Source organism: Chelonia mydas, chromosome 13 (assembly GCF_015237465.2).
Source record: "Chelonia mydas isolate rCheMyd1 chromosome 13, rCheMyd1.pri.v2, whole genome shotgun sequence".
NCBI lineage: Eukaryota > Metazoa > Chordata > Testudines > Cheloniidae > Chelonia > Chelonia mydas.
In genome coordinates, this window is record NC_051253.2 from 31549057 (window position 1) to 31574417 (window position 25361).

Consider the following 25361-nt stretch of genomic DNA (forward strand, 5'->3'; position numbering starts at 1 on the left):
ATTCTGTATTTGAATGAAGTTGGATGACGTATTCATTTCTTACAGTGATAAATATTTTCTAATCCAGTAATAATTAGGGAGGATGTTAAACAGCAGCTTAAAGTTAAAATTTTAAAACACCCAAGAATTTTAAAAGAATTCACCAAGGAGCCCTCTGCACTACTGATAGAATCATAGAAGTGTAGGACTGGAAGGGACGTCAAGAGGTCATCTAGTCCAGTCCCCTGCACTCAAGGCAGGACTATGTAATATTTGATGTTGATATTAAACAAATCAATGAATACCGAGGAAGTTCCAGAAGACTGGAACAGCTAATGCTGTGCCAATATTCAAAATAACTGCGGTAACTACAGGCTGGTTAGCCTGATATTGATCGTCATCTTCTTCAATGCTTAGCAGAATGGTCGGTCTTAGTAATCATTCATCATTGAGTCCGTTCCTGTGCAGCTGCAAGGGCTTGATGGGCCAACAGTCGAACACTGGAATAGACTTGATGCACCCACGTAATAGGAGGTCTGACTCTGGGCTGCCTCCACTCCTCACAGTTGGTGGAATTTTATCCCAGATGTTACAAGCCACCCGGAGAACAGCGTTCACCAGAATGTCTTGCGGCATTTTGGCGACATGTCCGAAAAGCCTAAGACACCACCTGTGGACAATGGCCCAAGTCATCAGTAGGCTGGAGCAACTGTAAACATCTGCATTACAAATTAAGTCATTCCACTTTATGCCCAATATACAACATTGGCATTTTGTGTGGAAAGCCTCCAGCTTTGCCCAGCCTGAGTGGCATAAAGTCCATGTTTCACAACTGTATGGCAGTACAGAGAGGATACAGCTCAAACAGATCCTGAACTTGGTTGTCATGCTGAAAAGATGTTGATTCCATATTCGTTGTAGATGACCCATGGCAGACTCTGCGATGTCAATCTGGTGGAGAACGTCCATGTAATAGTTGGAGGAACTGGTGAGTATAGAACCCAAATAGCAAAAAATGGAGACTGCTTTGACAGTTTCATTATTCAAAGAGATTTGGGTCATGGGTGGACCTGATCCTAGATTTTGCAACTTTGTCTTTGACCATGAAACATGGAGGCCAACCTTAGCTGACTCCTCCTCCATTTGCTGGAGTGCCTCACGAAACCTGTTGGGGCTCTGTACTAGAAGAACGTCATCAGCATAGTCAAGGTCTGAGAGAGAGAGAGATCACCGATCTTAAAGCCTATGAACCTGACGGAATGTTGCATTATGAAATCCATTGCCCAACAAAAGAGTGCAGGGGTGAAGATACACCCCTGCCTGACAGCAGATACTAATTTAAAAGGTGCTGCCATCCGATTAAGTAGCATAGTTCCATTATGCAGCTTGCTAATTAAGTCCAGCAGAGTGGTTAGGACATCTATGCCTTTGAAGGCCTTCCACAGTGCGACTTGGTCAATGGAATCAAACGCAGCCTTAAGATCAACATACGCTATGTACAGGGGATCTTGAACTTGTGGTGTATCTCTGACAACAAGCAGAAGGCCAGAATGGCAGCTAATGTGGAACTGTGCTGAAGGGCTGTGACCTTCAATTTAACTGTCTGGAAGGCCTCCTCTGATAACCATGAGTTCTGATATTGATGCCAGACACAATAATAGAAAGCCTGGTAAGGGAGGCACGGAGTACAAGTGAGGGGCCACTGGACAGGAAGAGTAGGACTGCTATATGGAATTGTGCTGAGCACATTGACAATGACAGGTTTGGTTACGGATGGGTACAGTGCTGTTATATCCCGTATCTATTGCCATCCTCATGGGGCAGAGTTAAGGTTGTGTGGCTGTGTTGTGTGGGAAGTATCACCTTAGCTCAGTCATTCCTAGTTTGGCAACATATGACTTTTGGGATTTAAATTCTTGCATTCTCAAAGGGCTCAAGGAGCACAGGGCAGTGCTGAGTGCCAGCAACCTTCCCTCCACTGTAACAATGGGTTTCGCATATGACTTTTCCCATTGTTTTTGAGAAAGGGTAGTGAGAGGGGCATTACTGGGAGGGGAGGTTGTGGGAATAAGTGGGTGCTGTAAGGAGGTTTCCTGGGCACTTCTCAGAGCCTCTGAGCTACCACCTATAGGCCCCAAGGAGAGCCCCAGACTGCTTGCCCCTAGCAGGACCTAACACATCTGGGCAATTTATACCAGCTCCTAGGACACTAAATAAGCGTCAGGGCAGGCCAGTGAGCTGAGCCTGAGCACAGCTTCTATGATCGCAACTCTCCTTTGGTCTCAACACCATGTACCTATGGCATGCACCCAAACAGGTTCATTCGCAGCTACCTGGCTGTTTCACTGCTGTGTGCCTGATTCCTCAGCCCTTAGAAAACTAAAACAGGTCATCTGAGGGAGGGACTTTATCTCAGAAATCCCTAGACCAAAAACTCCAAATTTGCACCATATAATCTACCATCTATCCTGGAGCCCAGTGAGGCATAGTTGTTTTCAAGACCATTTGCCTATATGGATGAACACAGGACAGTCCCTAGCTATTGACAAAAATACATTATAAGAACCAGGAAATTTTAAAATGAGGTGATTTTAGGAGGAATATATCTCAGGAATCCATTGACCAAATGAGCCTAAACATGCACTGCTAACTCTACCCTAAGATTTCGAGTGGTGTAAGCAATTTTGAGGGCCAATAAAAGTATACATGGGGATTGTAGAGTACTTTGAAAATTCAGCTCTGAACACAAACCTCTGCTCAGTCTTAACTATAGTGCTGCGAGAGCCGCCCTCATAATCCTTTTGAAAGTCTCCCCCCCCCCCACACCCCTTTGTCACCCAACATGACATCCAGCTGACATCCTTCCCCTGAATCATCAGCACATCTGGGGAGCCTAACATCCCATACTCCTCTACTGAAAACATTGTGTAACCCACACTAATATGGTGTCATGGCTGGATGTTTATACTTCTGCTAAAGCCTATGCATGAGTGGCCCTGGTGCTTCAGCTCAAGCAGCAGAGACTCATGCTTTTAGATCCAGACAACCCAACTAAGGTCATTGCTGCAAATGGTCCAGCCATTAGAAAAGGCACAATTCATTACCGTGGGTTACACATTCCTCCTTGCCAAGGAAGCTCATCCCACAGTAGTTCAAATCCCGGTACAGGTTTGTAGGGTCTGAATACAGGACCTCTGTATCTAAAAACACTAGAGGACTAGTTCCATTCGCTCAGAAACAGCAGCACGCTGAAACCTCTATATGTGGTCTATCCCCATGATGTTAGTGTGGGTTACACTTGCATCTTCTGAAGTCATCTCATGTCATAACTCCTGTGGGAAAAGAACTGTAACACTCCATTATCTTAATTTAGGTCATCTGTAATATTGTGCCACTGTAATTCTTATGTCTGTAATATTCTTAGTGCATTGTAACTATGTTGGTCACAGGACACTAGAGAGACAAGATAGGCTAGGTAGTATCTTTTATTGGACCAACTTCTGTTGGTGAAAGAGACAAACTTTCGAGCTGCACAGAGCCCTTCCTCACCTTGTATCTTTTTTGACACTTAAAACGTTACTTTTTAAACCTTAAAAAGGAGTCACACAAAACATGTTGCTGCAACTTTTAATACACATTTGTCCAAACTATTCAAAGCAAAGAACCACACACGTTAATGTCATACCTCTGATTGTCTTCAGATGTTTTTAAAAGGGTCTGAATAAAATGACACTGCAAAATTGTCATAAGGTGATTTTTAAATAGTTATAAATCTCCTGGGGGGCGGGGGTGGAGCTTTCCCTTTAAAATATCCTAGAAAATTCAAGCATTTCACAAAATACAATAAGCATTTGAAAATGATCCTCTAACTCAAAACAGAATTTTTATCAGACTTTTTCATCCTCACTAAAATGAAGAGCCTGGAACAAATCTTAACTTTCCTGTTCCTTCCACTCCAATCCACCCAAGACCTCCACCTTCCTGTCCTCTTCCCCAGTAAGCTTCCTTCATCTCACATGAGACTCCCTCCCATGCAATGCACTCCCATTCATGGGCCACTCACTCTCCTCCTGCCCCAATCCACAGCCTCTTCCCATAAAACACTTGTTTTCTATTATATACTTCTCATCCTGACTCCTATGCTGCCTGCTCTCCTTGTCTTGATTCTGATCATGCTTCTTGACTCCTTGGGCAACCTCATGCATCTTTTATCCTCCACTAGGAGGAATAGCTTCTTTTGGAACTGACCTGTTGCAAATTTAAGAAAATGTAATACACGACGTGAATAATCCCAAAATGAATCCCAAACTGGTCTCAATAGTCAGAATGTGGCTAATGTAGGACAAGGCTGGATTTGTTTTCTTTTAAAACAGATTCTAACAGTGGCAGAACAAGGCAGAAATCTGTGCTCAAAGTTTCTGAGCCAGATTCTGTTCTGTTACACTGATGTAAATGTGGAGTAATGCCAGTGATTTTAATGGTGTTACTTTATATTCACACCAGTGTGACTGAGAGCAAATATGGGCCACTGTGTATAAATAGCTCTAGCTGAAAGCATAACAAAGGCTGTATTGTGCTATGCAAGGCAGTGGCAATAAACGAATTCAAAAGACATCTAGAAGTAGAGGTTTGAGTGGTCTGGTGGGAAAGCAAGAAGGTGGGATTAAGATAAATTAGAAGGGTTCCCATGTTGGGCTGGACAGTCCCTTCCTGTTCCTATCATCTCTTACGACTTTTAAAACATGCACTGATACAAATCAGGATTTTGTACCGAACAAGCAAATCTTGTACATTTCAGACATACAGTATCCCTGCATATACCAGAAACATCCTTGTTAAAAAGAAACTTATTTGAATCAGGAATGTTTATTTCAAATCAATCCCTGATGCATATGTTTAGATAGAGTACAATTTATGTAGAGTAATGGTAGTGAATCTCGATATTACCAGGGAAGATCTAAGAATAAGGAACAGGAATTTTCTGAGGTCTCCCCTTCTCTAAATTCCATGGTATGGAGTCCTAACGATCAACTCCACTGCACCGCGATTCAGGAGTATGAGAATACACTCAAGACACCACAGTCCTGCTTTTTAAAGCTAGATTTACCAAAACACAATGTGCAAGCGAATCTAATATCTTTGTTGCCAAGGTCCTCTGATAGGAAGAAAAACAGTTGCAATTTCTAGTACTGACTCTGGCTCCCCCTTACAAACTGATTAAGCAGCTGCCAGTTTGGATAATTTAAACTTGCTCAGTGTAAGCCACAAGATGGAGATCTCTGGCAGAGCAGGATCGTAAGGAAGTCTTTTACCCAGCCTAATGTTACTATTAACACTTTGAGCCATTGCATCAAGCCAATTTTTATGTTTGTTTTTTAAGTTTGGTAGAAATGTCACAAGTGGAAAAATTAAGTAAAGAGCACTGGTTAGCCACAGAACTGGACACACCTGGCTGCAAACCCACCAAAAGAAACTGACTTCATTAGTACTAGCAGCAGCAGAGTAAAATTTATATCTGAAATCTGCCTGCACCAGTAGAATTGCTGAGGCCAAAAGCTCTCTGTCTGTTTTTACAGCTGTGTCATGTTTTGATTCCTGACTCTTGCTGACACTCTGGAGTGCTGAAGGAGCCCAGGCTCCAGGGTCCCAAAACTTTGCAGCTGAGATTCAGATCTCAGAGATTTAACTATCAGTTTATGAAATAATACAAAATCAAACTGGAGTTGGAGCTGATATAAATTAGTAGTAAAAATGCAACACGTATTAATTTAACAGCAATGATCCAGCATTTTTAAGAGCAGACAGCAAATTCTAAATACATTGATGACAATTCTGAAATATAAAACTTAATGTCCACTTTCTGCATCAGCTGTATTAACTACAGCTTACGATACATGAAAGGGGGTTGGACCCCTGAACGTCCCTCTCTCAAAATGTACCTTACCTCTTACTGATTTTAAACAAACTGCCTTTTAAAAATAACCTGACCAATGGAAGATTTTTATATTTTAATGAGTGCACATGCCTGAAAGCCTCTTAACAGAAGAATACAGTTAAAAATGTCCAAGATTAAATTAATGAACTGCTCTGCTTTCTGCTTATCAGTCAGGTAGCTACATCAATCACCTACTCCAGAAATTTGTACCCAGCTCTCCTCAGCCTTCTCTAACCAATCAAAAACTACCTTAGAGACACAAGGTATGTGAGGGAATATATTTACTGGTCCAACTTCTACTGGTGAGAGACACAAGCTTTTGAGCTACACAGAGCTCTTCTTCAGATCTGGGAATGATACTGAGAATGATCACAGCTAAATAGAAGATCAAACAGATATTTAGTACATACTCTAAGCCTAAGGGACAATTAGAACCACAAGGCTAGAAGGGACCGCAAGGATCATCTAGTCTCACCCCGTGCCAAGATGCAGGATTTGTTGTGTCTAAACCATCCCAGACAGATGGCTCTCCAGCCTCCTTTTGAAAACCTTCAGTGAAGGAGCTTCCACAACCTCCCCAGACAGTCTGTTCCCTTGTCCTACTGCTCTTACTTTTCAAGGTGAAGTGGCCCATTAACACCCTATAGTCATAGGACAAAAAGGGGGGTTAGTGCGTTACAGATTGCTGTATGATCAACACCCCCCACAAAACACCTTTCAAGATCCATGGGTCCTACTCATACCTATCACAACATGTACTGTACCTCATCCAGTGCACTAAATGCCGCCACAACAACAACTATGTGGGTGAAACCAGACAGACAATCACTACACTCTCAAATGAACTCCCACAGGAAAATGATAAAAGAAAACAATACCATACACTTGTGGGAGAACACCTTTCACAGAGTGATCACTTCATATCTGACCTATCAGTCCTCATCCTCAAAGGAAACATGCATAATCCTTTCAAAAGATGAGTCTTGGAGCTTAAATTTATAACTTTGATATGGTTTTAATAAAGACACTGGCTTATTACAACAATCTGTAACCCACTAACCCCCCATTTTTGTCCTATGACTGCTGGGGTGTTAATGACCCACTTTACCTTGAATTGTCCCATAGAATATGTACTAACTACTTATGCTAAACTATCTGGAGCCTCTGATAAGGTCCCAAAACTCAGGCTGCAGCCCTAGCCCGAATGTCTATACGATAATTAAACAGCCCCTTAGTGTGAGTCAGCTGGCACAGGCAGCTGCGGGTGTCTAATGGCAGTGTAGACATACCCTCTGAGTATGTCCCAGCCCCAAAGAAGATCTTGCTCCTTGTAGCTTCAAAGGTTGTCTCTCTCACCAAGAGAAGTTGGTCCAGTAAAAGACATTACCTCATCCACCTTGTCTCTCTAATATCGTGGGACCGACACAGCTACAACAACATGCATACAAAAACTACCTTAGCAGCTATAATTTACTGAACTCTTTACGCAACCCAGTGGAAGTTCAGAGTGGTGGATTCCCTTGCAGAAATCCAGTTTTTAAGACAGAAGCAGTTTCCTTTTCTCTTCAGGGCTGCACAAAGGTGGACTAGCAAATTTCATACTCTGAAACCTGAAATTTCATACAGATGCAGATTCTCTTTTGGCCCAGGAAACCATACTCTCTCATGAGCTTTAATTCCCAAGAGGTAGTGGAGACCCTCCCGCCATTTATGCCTCCTTAGTACAGGAATGAATCCATCTGTTTGAGAATGAGAAGCTGACCCTCTAGAAGCTTTCTTATACGTCTAGACCAGAACAAACTGGATTTCTTAACCTCCTGGGAGCAGTGCATGAGATACTTCAAGGACCTAAAAGCATGCTGTGATCTTCCCTTTATCTGAAGTAAGGCAGGACAAAAGCCAGAATCTGAAATTCATCTAGGAAGTAGCTACTCAGAAATCAGAAAGAAATATTTAACGAGGAGGGCTGCCCTGGTAATTATATTTTTGGTGGCTTCCAATGACACTCAGAAAAAGCTAACAGAAGCTAGAAGCTCCAATAGGGAAAGAGAAAGCTGGTAGAAAGAGCAGATTAAACAGCCTAGGACAAGACAATTGACTCAGGCCTGACCAGGAGATTTGCTTTGGCTGGACAGCATCTTGGAATTAAGCAGTGCAATCCAATAGAAGAATTTTCAGCATCTCCTCCAATAGTCCCTACGGTCAAAACTTGGTCCTTGTGGTTTCTCAAGACTGACTTTATTCTCCACTTCCTCCTGGAGGAACTCCAGAACTTGGGAAACAGAACAAGACCAACCTTGCATGCCCTGCAAGAGCACCTTTTAGAGAAAAAGTTCTAAGGATGGGAGTATGGATTAGAGATAACAGGCTTATGGGAGTTCAGACCAATGTCCATATTTAAGACTCCCTAATATCTAAGAGACATTTTTCATGAACCATGCTTTCGATATAATTTGACCCAGATACTGAGATAAATTTGACCCCATGCAAGATGATCTGAAAAATGTCAAGCAGGATCCATGTTCTCCAAATGTTAACATCAGAAGTTTCAAATACCATGATCAATAGAGCTAGTTCCTAGAGAGCTAGGAGGAGGAAAGCATATTGGGTCTTCCCCAATAGAATAAATCCGATGTCCAGGCCAGAATCCAGAAAACCTCTGAACCTGGTAAAAAACCTGTGAAGCTTGGATTTCTCTGTTGTAGCAAAGCAGTCTAGAGAGGGAATCCCTCATTTTGAGTAAACTGCCTTGAACTTCCCCACATCTAATCACCAGTCTCTAAGAAGGAGGATCTGATGACAGAGCCAGTCTGCCTGGAGACAGACCACCACTAACTCAGTTAGCTGATGTGGTTCTGCCAATCTTGGGGGTATTACTACTTGAGCCACTTGTCTTACTCTTAGTACTTCCATGTTTGTTTATGTAAAAGACTTACTGATTTGTCTCTGAAGACAAGAACTGATTGGACCTATGGATGTTTCCACGAGACCAAGAGAAAAAAATCGTGTTGCTCGCAAATTCAGATTTGCTGTGAAATTTCTTTTCCTACCTAGTTCAAATGGCTTGATTAGGTTGAGAGTGAACTAGGGCTCCCAGACTTTAAAAATGACTACCCGCTAATGAAGATCCCCAAGAGGCAACCCTGACTTCCAATCCCATAGTGAGTACCAGCAATGAAAGAACTGCCTTATGGAGGCTGGTGACGAAAACCTCGGATTCCACCTGGAAAACAATGGCCTTTTTACCTTGCTCTGGCAGAATGAAGGGGTCATAAAAACAGCAGATCAGGCTATTGCTGGTGGAGGAGATTTACCAGTGTGCCACAGAGTTGGTGTAACAGCTCTATATCACTCTCTCACAGCACTGGAGGGTTTCAGGAGCATTGTTGGAGGGGAAGGGACATGACCACAGTACCACTAGGCTCTGGCTATTCTCAGCTGTTGCAATGGCTCCAAGTTAGAAACCTCAAACTCCTGGGGAAGCAAGGTAAAGGTTTAGCCCAGAACATGCACCATCGTAAGTGGGGACAGAAACCCTCTGAACCTTTCTATCCTTACTTTAGAGAGTTCCTCCACAGAGCCTTTGAAGAGGTGTGTGACAAGATGAGAAAGAGCTCCTCCCTTTCCCCCACTGCCCTCTCACCCAGGTGGCAAAACCGGCAGAATGAGCCTGCCACAGCACCGCAGCGGCGCTGCTGCAGCACATCTGGTCAAGACGCTATATGCTGATAGGAGAGAGCTCTACTGTCGGCATAATAAAACCACCTTCATGAATGGCAGAAGCTATGTCAGTGGGAGAAGCTCTCCCACTGACATACTGCTGTCCACACCAGCGCTTAGGTTGGTGTAACTCATGTCGCACAGGGGGTGGTTTATTCACATCCCTTAGCGACATGAGTTCCGCCAACATAAGCTGTAGTGCAGACATAGCCTTATCTCTCAAAGGCAGAATGTAGATTAATTAGAGATGGACTGGACTACTGGAGAGAAGATCTGGATGCCCATTTTGGATCAGCTAACTGGTTGAACGTAGTGCCTGGGTGATAAGCAGAAGGCAGATCATTCCACAAAGCTCACCTTAATGAAGCCTTGAGCACAATTATAAGTGTGTGTAGCAGCAGGCAAGGTACTAAGGACTGTCCCAGCTGCCCCTCTTCTAGCCATTGTTTAGCTGATTTCTTGTAGGTGTTGCAGCATAACGGAGCCCTAAGGGAAAGATCAGCTCAGAGGTGGAGGTCCATGTTTAGCAGGTGTTGTAAGAAATCACACAGTCAACTGTGGGAGGAGGGGTAAAAGAGTGTATTAGGCTGGCAACACTGGCAGAGAGGAGGGGATAAATTGACAAGATTATCTAAGATGAGTTACATGCCCAAATGAAGCAATGAATAGGAGCAAAAGAAATCCTAAGATCTTAGAAACATCTATATTCCACCACACATCCAACAAACAATATTAACTGAAATTAAAAGGTACAGCGCAAAAAGTGAAATCCCTGCAAGCTGAATGGAAACTTTTAAAAGACACCATAATAGAGGCTCAACTTAAATGTATACCCCAAATTAAAACACACAGTAAAAGAACCAAAAAAGTGCCACTGTGGCTAAACAACAAAGTAAAAGAAGCAGAGAGAGGCAAAAAGGCATCCTTTAGAAAGTGGAAGTTAAATCCTAGTGAGGAAGGTAGAAAGGAGCATAAACTCTGACAAATATGAAGTGTAAAAATATAATTAGGAAGGCCAGAAAAGAATTTGAAGAACAGCTAGCCAATGACTCAAAAAGTAATAGCAAAAAAACGTTAAGTACATCAGAAGCAGGAGCCTGCTAAAGAACAAAATTGTCAGGAACACAGATTAACATAATTTGTTGGAAAAGAGTCAACATGATTTTTGTAAAGGGAAATCATGCCTCATCAATCTACTAGAATTCTTTGAGGGGGGTAAACAAGCATGTGGACAAGAGGGATCCAGTGGATATGGTGTACTTAGATTTTCTGAAAGCCTTTGACAAGGTCCCTCACCAAAGGCTCTTAAGCAAAGTAAGCTGTTGTGGGACAAAGGGAAGGTCCTCTCATGGATCAGTAACTGGTTAAAAGATAGGAAACAAAAGGTAGGAATAAATGGTCAATTTTCAGAATGGAGAGAGGTAAACAGTGGTGTCCCCCAGGGGTCTGTACTGGGACCAGTCCTATTCAACATATTCATAAATGATCTGGGAAAAGGGGTAAACAGTGATGTGGCAAAATTGCAGATGATACAAAACTACTCAGTACAGTTAAGTCCAAAGCAGACTGCGAAGAGCTACAAAAGGATCTCTCAAAAGTGAGTGACTGGGCAACAAAATGGCAGATGAAATTCAATGTTGATGACTGCAAAGTAATGCACATTGGAAAACATAATCTCAACTATACATATAAAATGATAGGGTCTAAATTAGCTGTTACCACTCAAGAAAGAGATCTTGGGGTCATTGTGGATAGTTCTCTGAAAACATCTAGTCAATGTGCAAAGGTAGTCAAAAAAACTAAGAGAATGTTGGGAATCACTAAAAAAGGGATAGATAATAAGACAGAAAATATCATATTGCCTCTATATAAATCCATGGTACGCCCACACATGTTGAATACTGCATGCAGATATGGTCGCCCCATCTCAAACAAGTTTTATTGGAATTGGAAAAGGTTCAGAAAAGGGCAACAAAAATGATTAAGGGTATGGAACGGCTGCAATATGAGGAGAGATTAATAAGACTGGGACTTTTCAGCTTGGAAAAGAGAAAACTAAGGGGGGGATATGATAGAGGTCTATAAAATCATGACTGGTGTGGAGAAAGTAAAAAAGGAACTATTATTTACTCCTTCTCATAACACAAGAAATAGGGGTCACCAAACGAAATTAATAGGCAGCAGATTTAAAACAAACAAAAGGAAGCATTTTTTCACAAAACGCAGTCAACCTGTGGAACTCCTTGCCAGAGGATGTTGTGAAGGCCAAAACTATAACAGAGTTCTAAAAAGAACTAGATAAGTTCATGGAGGATAGGTCCATCAATGGCTATTAGCCAGGATGAACAGGGATAGTGTCCCTAGCCTCTGTTTGCCAGAAGCTGGGAATGGGCAACAGGGGATGGATCACTTGATGATTATCTGTTCTGTTCATTCCCTCTGGGGCACCTGGCATTGGCCAGTGTCGGAAGACAAGATACTGGGCTAGATGGACCTTTGGTCTGACCCAGGATGGCCCTTCTTATGTTCTTAAAGGAGCAGTCTGTGGGATCAAGCCTGTAGATACATACAAGCTTTGTCTTTAAATATTTGGCATTCCCAGACAAAAGCTATGGTAAAATGGAGTTACAGCTGAGAACACATCTAAAGTAACTTAGAGGCAAATACATAATAGGGATGCTGTCATTATCCCAAATCAAGCGATATAAACCTAGGAAATTCAGAATTAAGGTTAAAAGAAATCTAAACATGCTGAGGTATGGAAACATACAGTTAAGTCACACATACAACTTTAACTCTGGTTGGTACTGACATCATACAGTAACCACACAACCACGCTGAATACATTTTAGTGTGTGCGGTCCCTGATTAGACAAGACTGATTTCTGAAGATTCTTTTTAAGTCTTCAAGGGGAGCTTTGCAGGCAATGGGGATAGCCTGATTTACAGGAGACATAGAAACTCCTAATTCAGATCTATTCCAAAGACTAGATCCAACAGGGGGCTGCCTTGTGTGCACTTTCTGTAACTAACTGGGTAAAGCACCTGGACAGCAGAGTTCTCAAAGTTTCAGGCAACTAAAAAAAAAAAAAAAAGAATAGTTGTCACTGAGGGAGCAACTGAAATCTCCCAGAATCAACTCTTCCCAGGACTCTCTGAGCAATGAAAAGAGAAGACTGTACACCTAATAGAGAGACACTCCCTTGCACACTGAGAAAACCATTCTCATTAGCAGTACCTGCAAGTGTTGTGGACCCATTGCACATACAGAAGAGAGGGCTGCCCAAAGAACTCACAGTACAATTAGTGCAATTTAGAAACAAAAGGGAGCGTGGGAGAAAGGAGACAAGATTACTTCTGACCTATGGTTAATATTCCCTCTTTTGAATGTTACTTGACCCAGCTCTCTAGCTGACCCGGCCTTGGCTTCTTGTTTCTTTAGTAACTGGGGCACTGGTATATTAACCCTTCTAGGTTTTCTATTTGTTCTGTTTACTTTAATCCTAAACAATCCCCTTTTTTTCCAGCAATAGCATAACAGCAGTTCCCTCTTTTCCCAATACAAGTCACAATAGGCATTGCCTGCAGAAGTACTGGAGTCCTGTGAAGACAAGGACATTCATTTCCATCAGCCCTGCAGAGGTCACTATACTTCAAGGTTTGTGAAGGTCATCTCCTAGTGCTGCTGCCCCATGCATTGTGATCTCTGAGGCCCCATGCCAATGCTGGTATGGAGTGGCACACTCTGATTCGAAGACTTTAAGGCCAGAAGGGACCATTGTGATTACCTTGGGTGACCTTCTGCATAGTACAGGCCAAAGAACCTCACTCAGTGCTTCCTGCATTAAGCCCTTAACTTGTGACTGAACTGCCCTTGAAGTTCCTTTATAAGTTTATTCCTTTATAAGCTCCCTTTTTTAGATCAGGACCAGATATGCAGAGAATCCAAACTGTAGATTGTACTTGTGGTTAGTTAAAGCGTTACGTAGAAACTCTGTCCTCCCTCCCTGTTCCCATCCACTGTCCTGGGTACATGGAATACTGAAATCCCAGCTGAAACCAGTCAGACCAAGTCTTGCACCACCTTAATCCCACAGCCACTGTTCTAATATGCGCCAGGTCACAAAACATTACATGGTTTGGGTCATCAAAATAAACAAGAAAGTCAGCACTAGACAAAGATGACTTACCCCCATCACCTTACCACGCTGTTCAACGTCTTCCCACATAGAATGAACTATATAGCGACACATGTATTTCCCAGCTCGACCCTCCTGTTTCATTCGTACCAGACACATCCTGCAAGAGAACAAGCACCAGAGAAGTTGGTTTGATTTCCAACGGCTTCTTCAGACCTTAAAAGAGTAAAAAACCCTATTTTTATTTTAAATTCCTTACAAATCTCACTACAGCATGGAAAGTGCTATAAGTATAAATAATATTCTGCTCTGGTTAGAAAAGTTCCTCAATAAAAATGGCACATTTTTACTTTCACAAAACTTGCCTTCTGTGTATTTAAAGTCTGATCTGCTGGATTTCAGACTAGTCTACAGTGGGGAAATCTACCTGAATATTAAAACTGTTTCAAAAATGGCTGGAGCTGCAGCACAGACGAGGCTACTGTAGGTGGAATCATTCTTCAAATTAGTGAAGCCCTCAGAAAGCAGGTTATAAAAATGCCTCTGCCTGCTGGAGCCACTGCAGTTCCAATCAGTTTTAAAACCAGATTGAATTTTGGGGAAAATGTCCCAAATGTAGATAAAGCCTTGGTGACAATATGTTTGTATTGTTTTTTATTCCTGTAAGCCTTGCAGAGCCACACCGTCTACAGAAGGCAGCACTGGAGTCTGTCCAAGCTCATTTCTCTACTTCAGGGAACTGAACCTGTTGTAATTAAACTGACTGTACTGAACTGCCTCTATGTCCTCATTAGCCATGCTGTATCAGTTTAAGAATCGCTGCAGGTCTGACCCATGTCCACACTAAGGCTGTGTCTATACTATGAGCTAGCGGTGTGATTCCCAGCTTGTGCAGACATACTCATGCTAGCTCTCATCTGAACTAGAACACTACAAATAGGGAAGCTGTGGAAGCATGGGAAGCAGTGGAATGGACTGGCTGCCCCAAGTACATACCCATGGGGTTCAGGAGGGTATGTACTCAGGATGGCTAGCTCCTGCTACCACCGCTTCCATTGTCCATGCTACCACAGCCATACTACTATTTTTAGCATATTAGCTCACATGAGAGCTAGTATGGGTACGTCTATGCAAGCTGAGACTCATAGTATGTAGTTTTCAGAGTAGCAGCCGTGTTAGTCTGTATCCGCAAAAAGAAAAGGAGGACTTGTGGCACCTTAGAGACTAACAAATTTATTTGAGCATAAGCTTTCGTGAGCTACAGCTCACTTCATCGGATGCATTCAGTGGAAAATACAGTGGGGATATTTATATACATAGAGAACATGAAACAATGGGTGTTACCATACACACTGTAACGAAAGTGATCAGGTACGGTGAGCTATTACCAGCAGGAGAGCCGGGGGGGGAGGAGGTGACGATACCTTTTGTAGTGATAATCAAGGTAGTATGTAGTATAGACATAGCCTAAGGACTTCTGTACACCCCACATTGCCACTTATTTTGTGGCAATGTGGGGTGTAAATCTACCCCACAGTAATCTGCTGTGCACTAAATGTCTACATGGACCCTGCTACAGTGCACAAAAAGCTTTGATCTACCTTGCTTTGAAATGGGAGTAGATTAAAGTGTACTAGGAAACTTTTAGTTCACACTAGCAGAGTCCACACATACCCACGGAAACTCAGCGCGTGGCAGATTTACAGCTCAGCTTGCCATGAACTAAGTGTTCATGCAGACAAACCCTAGCACGTCCCTAAACTGTTTCAGCTGCAATGACCCACTCTCCAGACCAGTGCATTCTGGGAGATTTTGCAAGGCTCCAAGTGCACTGTGGGACATTAGTAGGAGAACAGGGTTGAACTGTTTCAGCTTCTCTGCATCAAAATTGGCACTAAAACAGCTCAGGCTAAACTGGTATTTAGCCCCAAAAAAACATTCTACTCTGCTTGGTTCGCAGTGTGCTTGTAAACCACTTGGAGCACTTTCATGTGTGAGTGCAAAGTACATGGATTAGGAGATTAAAATGGTGCTTAGATCTGTGTGTTTCTCTAGTGTACACAAGACCTGTGTCAACCTATGCACATTGAGAGTGCTTACCACATTGTGGATGCTGCCTCAGTAGAAAAATAAATTAGCTGCAGAATCTTTATTATTGGGGATGATGTGCAAAAAGGAAAGAAATCAGTTTATATCTTAGATTCCAGACAGGGTCCTGACCATTAGAAAAAACTATTTTCTTGTAAATGGAGCAAAAATTACTCTGGAGGCGAGTTACTGACGGACAATAAAACTAGAGCCCCATGAAGCCATTTGCACCAAGACACTTTTCAGAATAGAGCCACATTTTCCAAACTGCACACAAGTGTTTGTTTCAAACTTAGAAATTAGAGATGAAAAACATCTCATGGACCTAATTTTTTGATGGAGGACATCTGGAAATGGTGAGAGTTGATTGGCTGGAGCTGGTTATGGAGCACTTGGGATAGGGATGGGAAGGTCAAGGCAGCTCTCTGGAACACCTTCTGCCTCTGGCCTCCTGCCCTCTTTTCTCTTTCTTGCACGGTTTTGTACTTCTTGTGCTTGCGCTTTCTGACTGGAGGGTACTGGGTGCTCCAGCTCATGGGAAGTGCTGAGTAGCCCAGGGCACTTCACAGCAAACGTAAAACTTCATTCTAATGTCTGGCAGTAGCTACCAGCGCTGACAGTGGAGGGTTCATTAGCCCCATTAGACCCTCAGCGTGGTTCAGGGCATTTGATTAGCCCCTTGATTTAGAGCAAGAGGGGGAGGAGAAGCGAGGGTCATAGGAGGAGCAGAGGGAAGAAAGACAAATGGGGGAAGAGTGATATGGGAAGGATGGAGGGACACGGGGAGCAGTGCCAAAGGGGAAGGGGAGGACAGAGATAGGGGCAAAGTGAGAGATGAAGGGTAGAAGGGCTGAAGGAAGACAGAATGAGAGTGAGTATAAAGTAGAGCGATAAGTGGGGAGGGAGTGCAATAGAGATGGCTAGAAAGACCTGGAGAGAGGAAAGGGTAAAAGAGGGGGTGAGGATGCGGCACAGTGAGAGAGGCTTAGGGAAGATAGAGGGATTGGGAAATTCCCTAAAAACGTGCCAGGTTTTCTTTTTGGAAAATGCTCTGGAGCTGCGTGGTGTTCCCAAGGCTCATGTGGTGACTTCCAGAGTGGTTGTGAGGATGGGCCGATGATCCCTCCATAGCCTGACAGTACCATCCTTCCTTCAGCCCTGGCAGGTGGTGGTGAATAGGGAGGGTTATAGAGAGTGACACAGAGTGCATCATACCCATTCAGAGAGGAAGGATAATCCCGCAGTTAAAGAACTGGGCTGGGACTTGGGAGATATAGATCCAATTCCCAGTCCTGGCACAAACTTTCTGTATGACCTTTGGCTTAAACTCCCTCTGTGCATCACCTCCATGTGTAAAATGAGGATAATGCACCCTTTTACCCATCATTAGTCTGTCCTGTGTATTTTGATTGCAAAGTCCTGCCCATACAAACACTATGATCAGTAATAATCCTGGAATCCCATTGCTTTCCCCACACCTACTAAGACAGATAACGAAAGACCATGTTTGGGAGCCCAACTCTGGATAAGAAAAGTGGTTTTATACGTTACAGCCTGGGTAGTCAAGCCAAAGAAGAAAGCAAGGAGCCCTGGCAAGAGATTCCCTCAGTACAAATGTTGCTTCCCATCCAAGCTGCAGTGTCCCTCAGTGGTGTCATGGTAGAAGGCAGGAGCGCAACAGACCAATAATTACAATCCATCACTAGTAATGCAAGAATGGAGTAGTTTTCAGAGTAAACCTTGTTGCTCTTTAAGCCTGAATGGACGCTGTGTGTCTGGATGCATAGTTCTGTCATAGAGCAGTTCAGCAGCACCAAGAGTGAGGTCATGGAATTCTGCAGTTTATTTGAAAATTTGGTAGTTTGTTACTACACCTGCCATCTGAGGTTTAAAAGACACAGATTTTCTTAGACTATAAACTTTATACCTAGATTAACACGGTATGAAATGTTTTACTTTTTCACTACGGAACACATTCTGTAGTCCATTCAACTACTGACTCATCTTTGTCACACCACTAAGGTGAAACTGTTCCACACTCAGATTACTGGTTTTAAAAAGTTGTTTGCATCATTACTTTAAAACTATGATATTTTGAAGCTTAAAATATCTTATAAATACTGTGTTTTTATCTGGTTACCTAAAACAATCACTGTTCTGCACTGGTGGTGGAAAAAGCAGATAGTACCCACAGTCAGTTAAAATACTTGCGTTTTTAACCAGTTAGAGTCAGATTGGATCCTTTATGCTGTACGTACATTGAAATCAAATCTAAGGGACAAATTCTGTCTTCATATGCACAAGCAGGGGCACCCTTTTTAAAATCAGTAAGTATCCTACAGGTGGATCCAAGAGCAGAATTTGGCCCAAAGTTGCTAATAAAATGCAATGATCCAACAGATTGTTTCCAATGCAATATCCTGAAGTTAGTAGTGAGGAAACTAGGCAAAATCATACTGCCTGACAAAAAAAAAATTAAATGAATACAATGAAGAAATAATTGTACTGCATAACTTTTATTACAGCCAAATAATAAACTGGATTAGAACAACCATGCAATTTAACACAAAAATACATTTAAAATTGCATTTCCCAGCGAGTGAAATACAGTTAGCCACTCTTTAATCTTATTAAAAGACAATAACTTTGATTTTATACCTCACTAATCACCACTAAACTATATGATACTGTCATAAATATAAATGGAAGGGTAAACACCTTTAAATCCCTCCTGGCCAGAGGAAAAACCCTTTAACCTGTAAAGGGTTAAGAAGCTAAGGTAACCTCGCTGGCACCTGACCAAAATGACCAATGAGGAGACAAGATACTTTCAAAGCTGGAGGGGGGGGAACAAAGGGTTCTCTCTGTTTGTGTGATGCTTTTGCCGGGACCGGAGCAGGAATGCAGGTCAGAACTCCTGTAAAGAGTTAGTAAGCAATCTAGTTAGATACGCGTTAGATTCTGTTTTGTTTAACTGGCTGAGAAAATAGTTGTGCTGAATGGAATGGATAGTCCTGTTTTTGTGTCTTTTTGTAACCTAAGGTTTTGCTAGATGGATTCTCTATGTTTTTGTTTTGAATCTGATTACCCTGTAAGGTATTTACCATCCTGATTTTACAGAGGTGATTCTTTTACTTTTTCTTTAATTAAAATTCTTCTTTTAAGAACCTGAATGCTTTTTCATTGTTCTTAAGATCCAAGGGTTTGGGTCTGTGTTCACCTATGCAAATTGGTGAGGATTTTTATCAAGCCTTCCCCAGGAAAGGGGGTGTAGTGCTTGGGGGGATATTTGGGGGAAAGACGTTTCCAAGTGGGCACTTCCCCTGTTCTTTGTGTAACACTTTGTGGTGGCAGCGTTTAACCTAAGCTGGTAAGAATAAGTTTGGGGGTCTTTCATGCAGGTCCCGACATCTGTACTCTAGAGTTCAGAGTGGGAAGGAACCTCGACAGATACAAATTAAATTTCACACCATTAATCAGCAGTTAAACTAATAGTTTCAAATTAAGTAACAGTCATTTCACATATGACCACCAAAGCATCAGTTTAAGGACTTATTTGACAAACACATCAAGGCCTGGTCTACACTACATGGCTAGGTCGATGCAAGGCACAGCTTACATCAACCTAGCTGTAGATGTGTCTTCACTTACATTTGACTCCCGCCAAAGTAAGTGCCCCGCTATCCTGACATACTAACACCATCTTCCTGAGAGGCGTAGAGCCACAGTCGATGTAGTTAGGTCAATGCAGTGATAATGTAGACACTGTGTTACTGAGATCTACTTTTATTGGCCTTCAGGAGCTCTCCAACAATGCCCAGCACTGACTGCTCTGGTCACCATTTTGAACTCTGCTGCTGAGGGGTCAGACAGGAAGACCTCCTCCCCTTTAAAGGCCCACAAATTTTTGAAGTTTTGTACCTGAAACAGGGTGTTCTTTCCCTTTCATAAGTTCTATTCCTTTAATTTATTAAGTTTTAAATGTTTTTTTAATTACCTGGTTCATGTTACAGAATAAGATTCTATTTTTTTGGAACAAAATTCATCTTTATACTTCACAACATATGCTGTCTGGTGCTGAGCAGGTCTGACACCCACCAATTTACTGTTACTTCATTTTGTCATAGAACCCATAGCATCATTCACAGACAACATTAATAGGAACGCTGACAACATTATATTCTGATGTACACAGCAATCACTACAAGATTCATACCACGCTGCAAAGAGCAAGGCGAGGTAGAGCACACGACAGCAACACACACTGCTCACTATTAAAATGGTCTTTCAATGGTCGAGCTCTTCTTATAGCCCTGGTATTTGGCTGTTCAAAACCAGCAGACAGACACTCCACTTCCACCTGGCAGAAACTTTTCCCCCTTTGTATCACAGATATTATGCAGGACACAGCAGACAGCTATATGTAGATTTTTTTCCCCTCAGCGGTCCAATCTTGTTAGTAAACAATGCCAGCAACCCTTCAAACAACCAAAGGCACATTCAATTGTCATTCTGCACCTACTGAACTGATAGCTGAAGCGCTCCTTGGTGCTGTCAAGGTGGCCAGTGTAATGGCTTCATGAGCTATGGGAACAACGAGAAGGCTGGGTCTCCTGCAACCACTACTGGCATTGCAACACTCCCAGTGGTAATCCGCCAGTTGGGAAAGAAAGTCCCTTCTTGCAGTTTTCTGAATAGTTCTGTGTTCTTAAAGATGGGTGCACCATGCACCTTTCCTGACCAGTCCACACTGATGTCCACGGTGATCCACCAGTGCTTGCATTACCATAGAAAAGTAGTCCTTTCTGTTGACGTCTTCTGTGCCAAGGTAGTTTGGTGTTAAAATAGGGATATGTGTGCCATCCATCTCCCCACCCCAGTTCGGGAATCCCACTGCTGCAGAACCATGCACTATATACTGCCCATTGTCCAGAGTCACAGTCCTATGTTGCAGGAGGCGATTAACTGCCCTGCACACTTGCATGACAACTGCCTCCACAGTGGATTTCCTGACTCCAAATTGATTCCCAACTAAACAGTTGCAAACTGGCGTTGCGAGCTTCCGCAGTGCAATTGACATTCACTTCTCAACTGTCAGTGCAGCTCTCACTTTGGTGCATCTGTGCTGGAGGGCTGTGGAAAGTGGCCAGGTAGGGCGAGTGCAGACTCTCAAAGAATAACAGTTGATGAGTACCCTTTCTTTCATCCTCCCATACTGGGCTTCGGACACAGGCCAGAGACCATCTTCTTCCATGCTACCCTGACTATACCAGTCAGAGCAATCAACACCTTACACATCCAATGAGCCTGAGATGTGATCCACCCTCTAGCCTATTACTTCATCATACAACAAAAAATCCTATTGCAATCCATATAAAACAAGACAGACTTCGGTTTGTGTAACAACTTGTGGAGTTTTCCCATGAGTACGGTGAAAATAAGTAAGAGTGAAGTGGCAGAGTTAAAGCTATTGTTAAATTGTATTTGAATATTCCCAAGCTTTCCAAGCCAAAGGTTTTCTCACTTACAAATGTTGGTTTTATAACTTTAACTTTGAATTCCTTGACTTTCAAAGGGAAGAATATTGTGTTTTTATTTTAATAAATACAATGCTTTAAATTAATAGATATAGTATTTAGAACTTAAAATCTATCTCACTGAAGTTTTTGCCTGGGATTTTATATTGACTCCAGGTAGCTGAACTCATAGTCCTATAACAGTTCATACAGATTCTTCCGTCCGCTGGTCTAGACTGGGTTTGCAGATAATGGCCAGTAACCCTAGCTGAGGCCACATATCTCATGGAGGACTATCTGGTAACTCAAGCCATTCAGGGGCCCTCTACGAAGGGAATGATGACTCCTGATATGCTAGAAAAGGAAATAAGCCAAGGACCCAAAAGTGGTGATAGAAAATGCAGACTGTTATCCGAGCAACCGGCAGCATGAGGGACAGGAACACACCTCCAGGTCCATAGGTTAGATTTCTCTGTGACAATAGGCTTATGCTGTGACGTTGCACTCTATATGCTTTTATAAAAATACGCTAATGAGTGTGAATATAATGTAACTGAAATGTGCTTCGTGCAAAAGGTCTCTTGAAAGGTATCATTACAAAGCTTATAATCTACTGAATGTGTTCATCCTATCTGTATGAATGTATCATTCTTGTATCTGAAACTAGAAATATGAAATATAACTCTGAGGGCCTATTGTAATTATGCAAAGTGTGGGCCATTAATGGTGCTTTGGAATCTTGATGGCTCCCATTAACCAGGACAATTGACTGTGGATGGCTCTGTTTTACTTGTAAGTCTTCATGTATACATGTGTGCTGGCAAGTGGGTAATGAAGTCTTACAGTGACATGTGATCATGTCACCTGAACTGGAATCCATCTTTAACCTGGTGTTTTTCCATTGAGAAGGAGGGGTGGGAACCCAGAGAGGGACAAAGGATTCCCGGCTTATGCAAAAGATATACAAGTGGGTGGAATAGAACAAAGCGGGCAGCCATCATGAGAAATCCCCTAGCTACCACCTGAGCTGGAACAAGGACTGTACCAAGGGAAAGGATTTTGCCCAGACTAGGAAGGCGTCCAGTGAAAGAAACTTATTGAAACATCTCTGAGGGTGAGACTTTATCTGTATTCAGTTTTATTACTGTACTAGGCTTAGACTTGCATGTTTTATTTTATTTTGCTTGGTAATTCACTTTGTTCTGTTTGTTACTACTTGGAACCACTTAAATCCTACTTTCTGTACTTAATAAAACCACTTTTTACTTATTAATTAACCGAGAGTATGTATTAATACCTGGGGGGGGGGGGCAAACAGCTGTGCATATCTCTTTATCAGCTTTATAGAGGGTGAACAATTTATGAGTTTACCCTGTATAAGCTTTATACAGGGTAAAATGGATTTATTTGGGGTTTGGACCCCATTGAGAGTTGAGCATCTGAGTGTTAAAGACAGGAACACTTCCCAAGCTGCTTTCAATTAAGCATACAGCTGTTAGGGAACGTGGTTTAGACCTGGGTGTGGGTTTGTAACAGGCTAGTGGGTCTGGCTCAAACCAGGAAGGGCAGGAAAGCAGGAGCAGAAGTAGTCTTGGCATATCAGGTGGCAGTCCCAAGGGGGTTTCTGTGATCCAACCCATCACATATACCCTTAAGTGCCCTTGTCTCAAACCTACATAGGAGCAGGGGCTCGCTGCTATTCAGAAAGAAGGTAACACAGCTGCCAGAAGACAAGGGACAGACCTAATGACTCCTGTGGACAACAGGGGCACTGATTCCGCGACTGCCACTACAAGGAGTATAACTTTGGGCAGTTCTGTACTGGAGAGAATAGGACCTGAAGTAAAAGCCTGAAGAAACTCACCATCTCAGATGAAGAGGGTCAAAAGACACTGGCCCTCATAGGCTTTGGGTATAATCAAACATTTATCCAGGAACTGAATGGCCAGTTTATACCCATTTTGGCTTCTGCCAACATAGTCCCTTAGCATAAATAGCTCGTCACCCTCCTTGGAATATTATCTTCAGTTGTGGGAACTCCAACAACAGAAAGATGTCAAAAGACTGGAAAGAAATCTGAAACCAGCAACGAAAATTACCAGAGGGCTGAAGGCAATTAATTAGGAGGAAAGATTAAAGTAGCTAAATATGCATTGTTTGGCCAAATCATTGCTAAGCAGCATACATAATTTTCCTGAAGTACTTGAAAAAGAAAAAAACTTTGTTTAGAGTTGTATATAGTTAGGGGATAGGAATGGACCAAGGAGGAGAATGTGCAGCAAAATAAGACCATTAGATATAAGGAAAGAGGTTTTAAGGAACTAAATCTAATGAAAGTGCAATGGAAAGAAATATTAAAGAAGGCTGATGGACAATGCAAGACACACATTAAAGCACCATGAACTCCCCTTCCTCTAAAATAGAAGGATATAAGAAACTGCCAATATATCTTCAGAAAGAACCTCAAACATCTTAGGGTACAGCAGAACCTGGACTGGAAGTGAAAAGGAGAAGCACGTGACTGGGTGAAGATCTGGGAGGCCACGTGTGCCTATGGTTAGCTGCAAGTAATAACAGGCTATTTGGAGCAGTAGCAGCCTTACCTTTGAAGATACACTCTTTCCAGCACTTTGGCTACCCACACAGATAATTGCAAGAGGTTCTGCTTATGTTGTTAGGGGGAATGAATCTTTCAGTGAGGTAACAGAAGGGAAATTAAGGGAAGGGCAAACAGAGGCAATTTCAATATTTCCATTAAATATTTTTGGGGTTTCTTTAAGACCAAAGTTGTTTCTCAGTCTGATTCACACATATTTAAAAAGCAAGGGAATAGAGTACAGACATAGTTTTAGGTTGAAAATTTAAACCCAAATAGTCAGGAAATTATTATTTAAGGTGCTCACACTAATCCCAACTCTGTGACCAAAAAGATACAATACAATAGGGCCTTTCATTAAATAATCACACAGCATATTCATATATATCCAATTCAGGTTTCAAATGTTATGTTAAGAGTTTTTTGAGTGGAATAAGCTGCCAAGGAAGTAAGATGCAAAGACTCTCAATACATTTCAGAGTCTGGAAATTAAGGGGGAAAAAAGAGAAATAAGAGATGCAGAAAAATGAGGGGGACAGGGTTGCTGGGCCAAGTGACTATTTCTTCCCAGAAATTCCTTTTGGCCTGTGGATAGCTCCTATAGGTTACAGTAGTAAACTTAATTCTTCAGACATTAGGCTCCTAAGAGAACTGGCAGTCTGGAAAATACTGTATTCCCTTGTGTGTCCCTGCTACGTCCCTCTGACCTTTTCAAATGTGTTATGTTAGATGAAAATTAGATTTTTTTTGGCTACTTATTTCACAAATGAAGAAAAAAATATTGCTTATGGCATTAAATATTTTTACATGCACCCAATCTGGCATTTACTGAACTTGCATGGCCATTTTAGAGGTGCAAGTGTAAATGTCAGTGCTATAATTTGCTAAAGGTTTCTGACAGCCAGCAATTAAAATCACCACAAATTCTCACAATTTAAACCACTTTTACGTAAATGTAAACTTTTCCTAAAACAGCTAAATGAGAGTTTTCCATCCAGCCTGAGTGAGGCTTTTTGATAAGCTCATGGCAATGCTCTTTCTGCTACTGAGGATTTTTGAGAATACTACAAATATTAGTTTCTCTTTGGGTCTGTTTGACCTTTAATAAAAATTTGCTAAAACACACAAGCTAACAAAACAAATAGAATATTTCTTGTCAATAACCATGGAACTGCTTTTTGACCTGACAGGACTGCTTCAGTCTGCATCATGAAAATAAAAAAATTATTATAACTTTCACTTACCAGACATGAAGCTGGGCTACTAGAAACCAAGAGTTCAATGTATCAGGCATTTGGCACCCTAGAAGAAAAACAAAACACAACTAAACACAGAAAAATTGCAAGATGTTTTCCATTGATTTTTACATTTTAAAGAAATGTTCTTAC

The 25361-nt window shown here is 42.1% G+C and overlaps 1 protein-coding gene across 2 annotated transcripts in view; it reads right to left on the reverse strand.

The window, feature by feature from the left end:
* The window catches only part of LOC102946154 (ubiquinol-cytochrome-c reductase complex assembly factor 1), a 92708-nt gene that overhangs the window by 26896 nt on the left and 40451 nt on the right, over positions 1-25361 (reverse strand). For both annotated transcript variants that reach the window (XM_037915896.2, XM_007053921.4), the window contains 2 exons: positions 25218-25275; positions 13825-13933 (listed from right to left, as the gene is read on the reverse strand). In XM_037915896.2, the coding sequence (XP_037771824.1) occupies positions 13825-13933; positions 25218-25275 (167 nt within the window). The remainder of the gene's footprint in view (positions 1-13824; positions 13934-25217; positions 25276-25361) is intronic.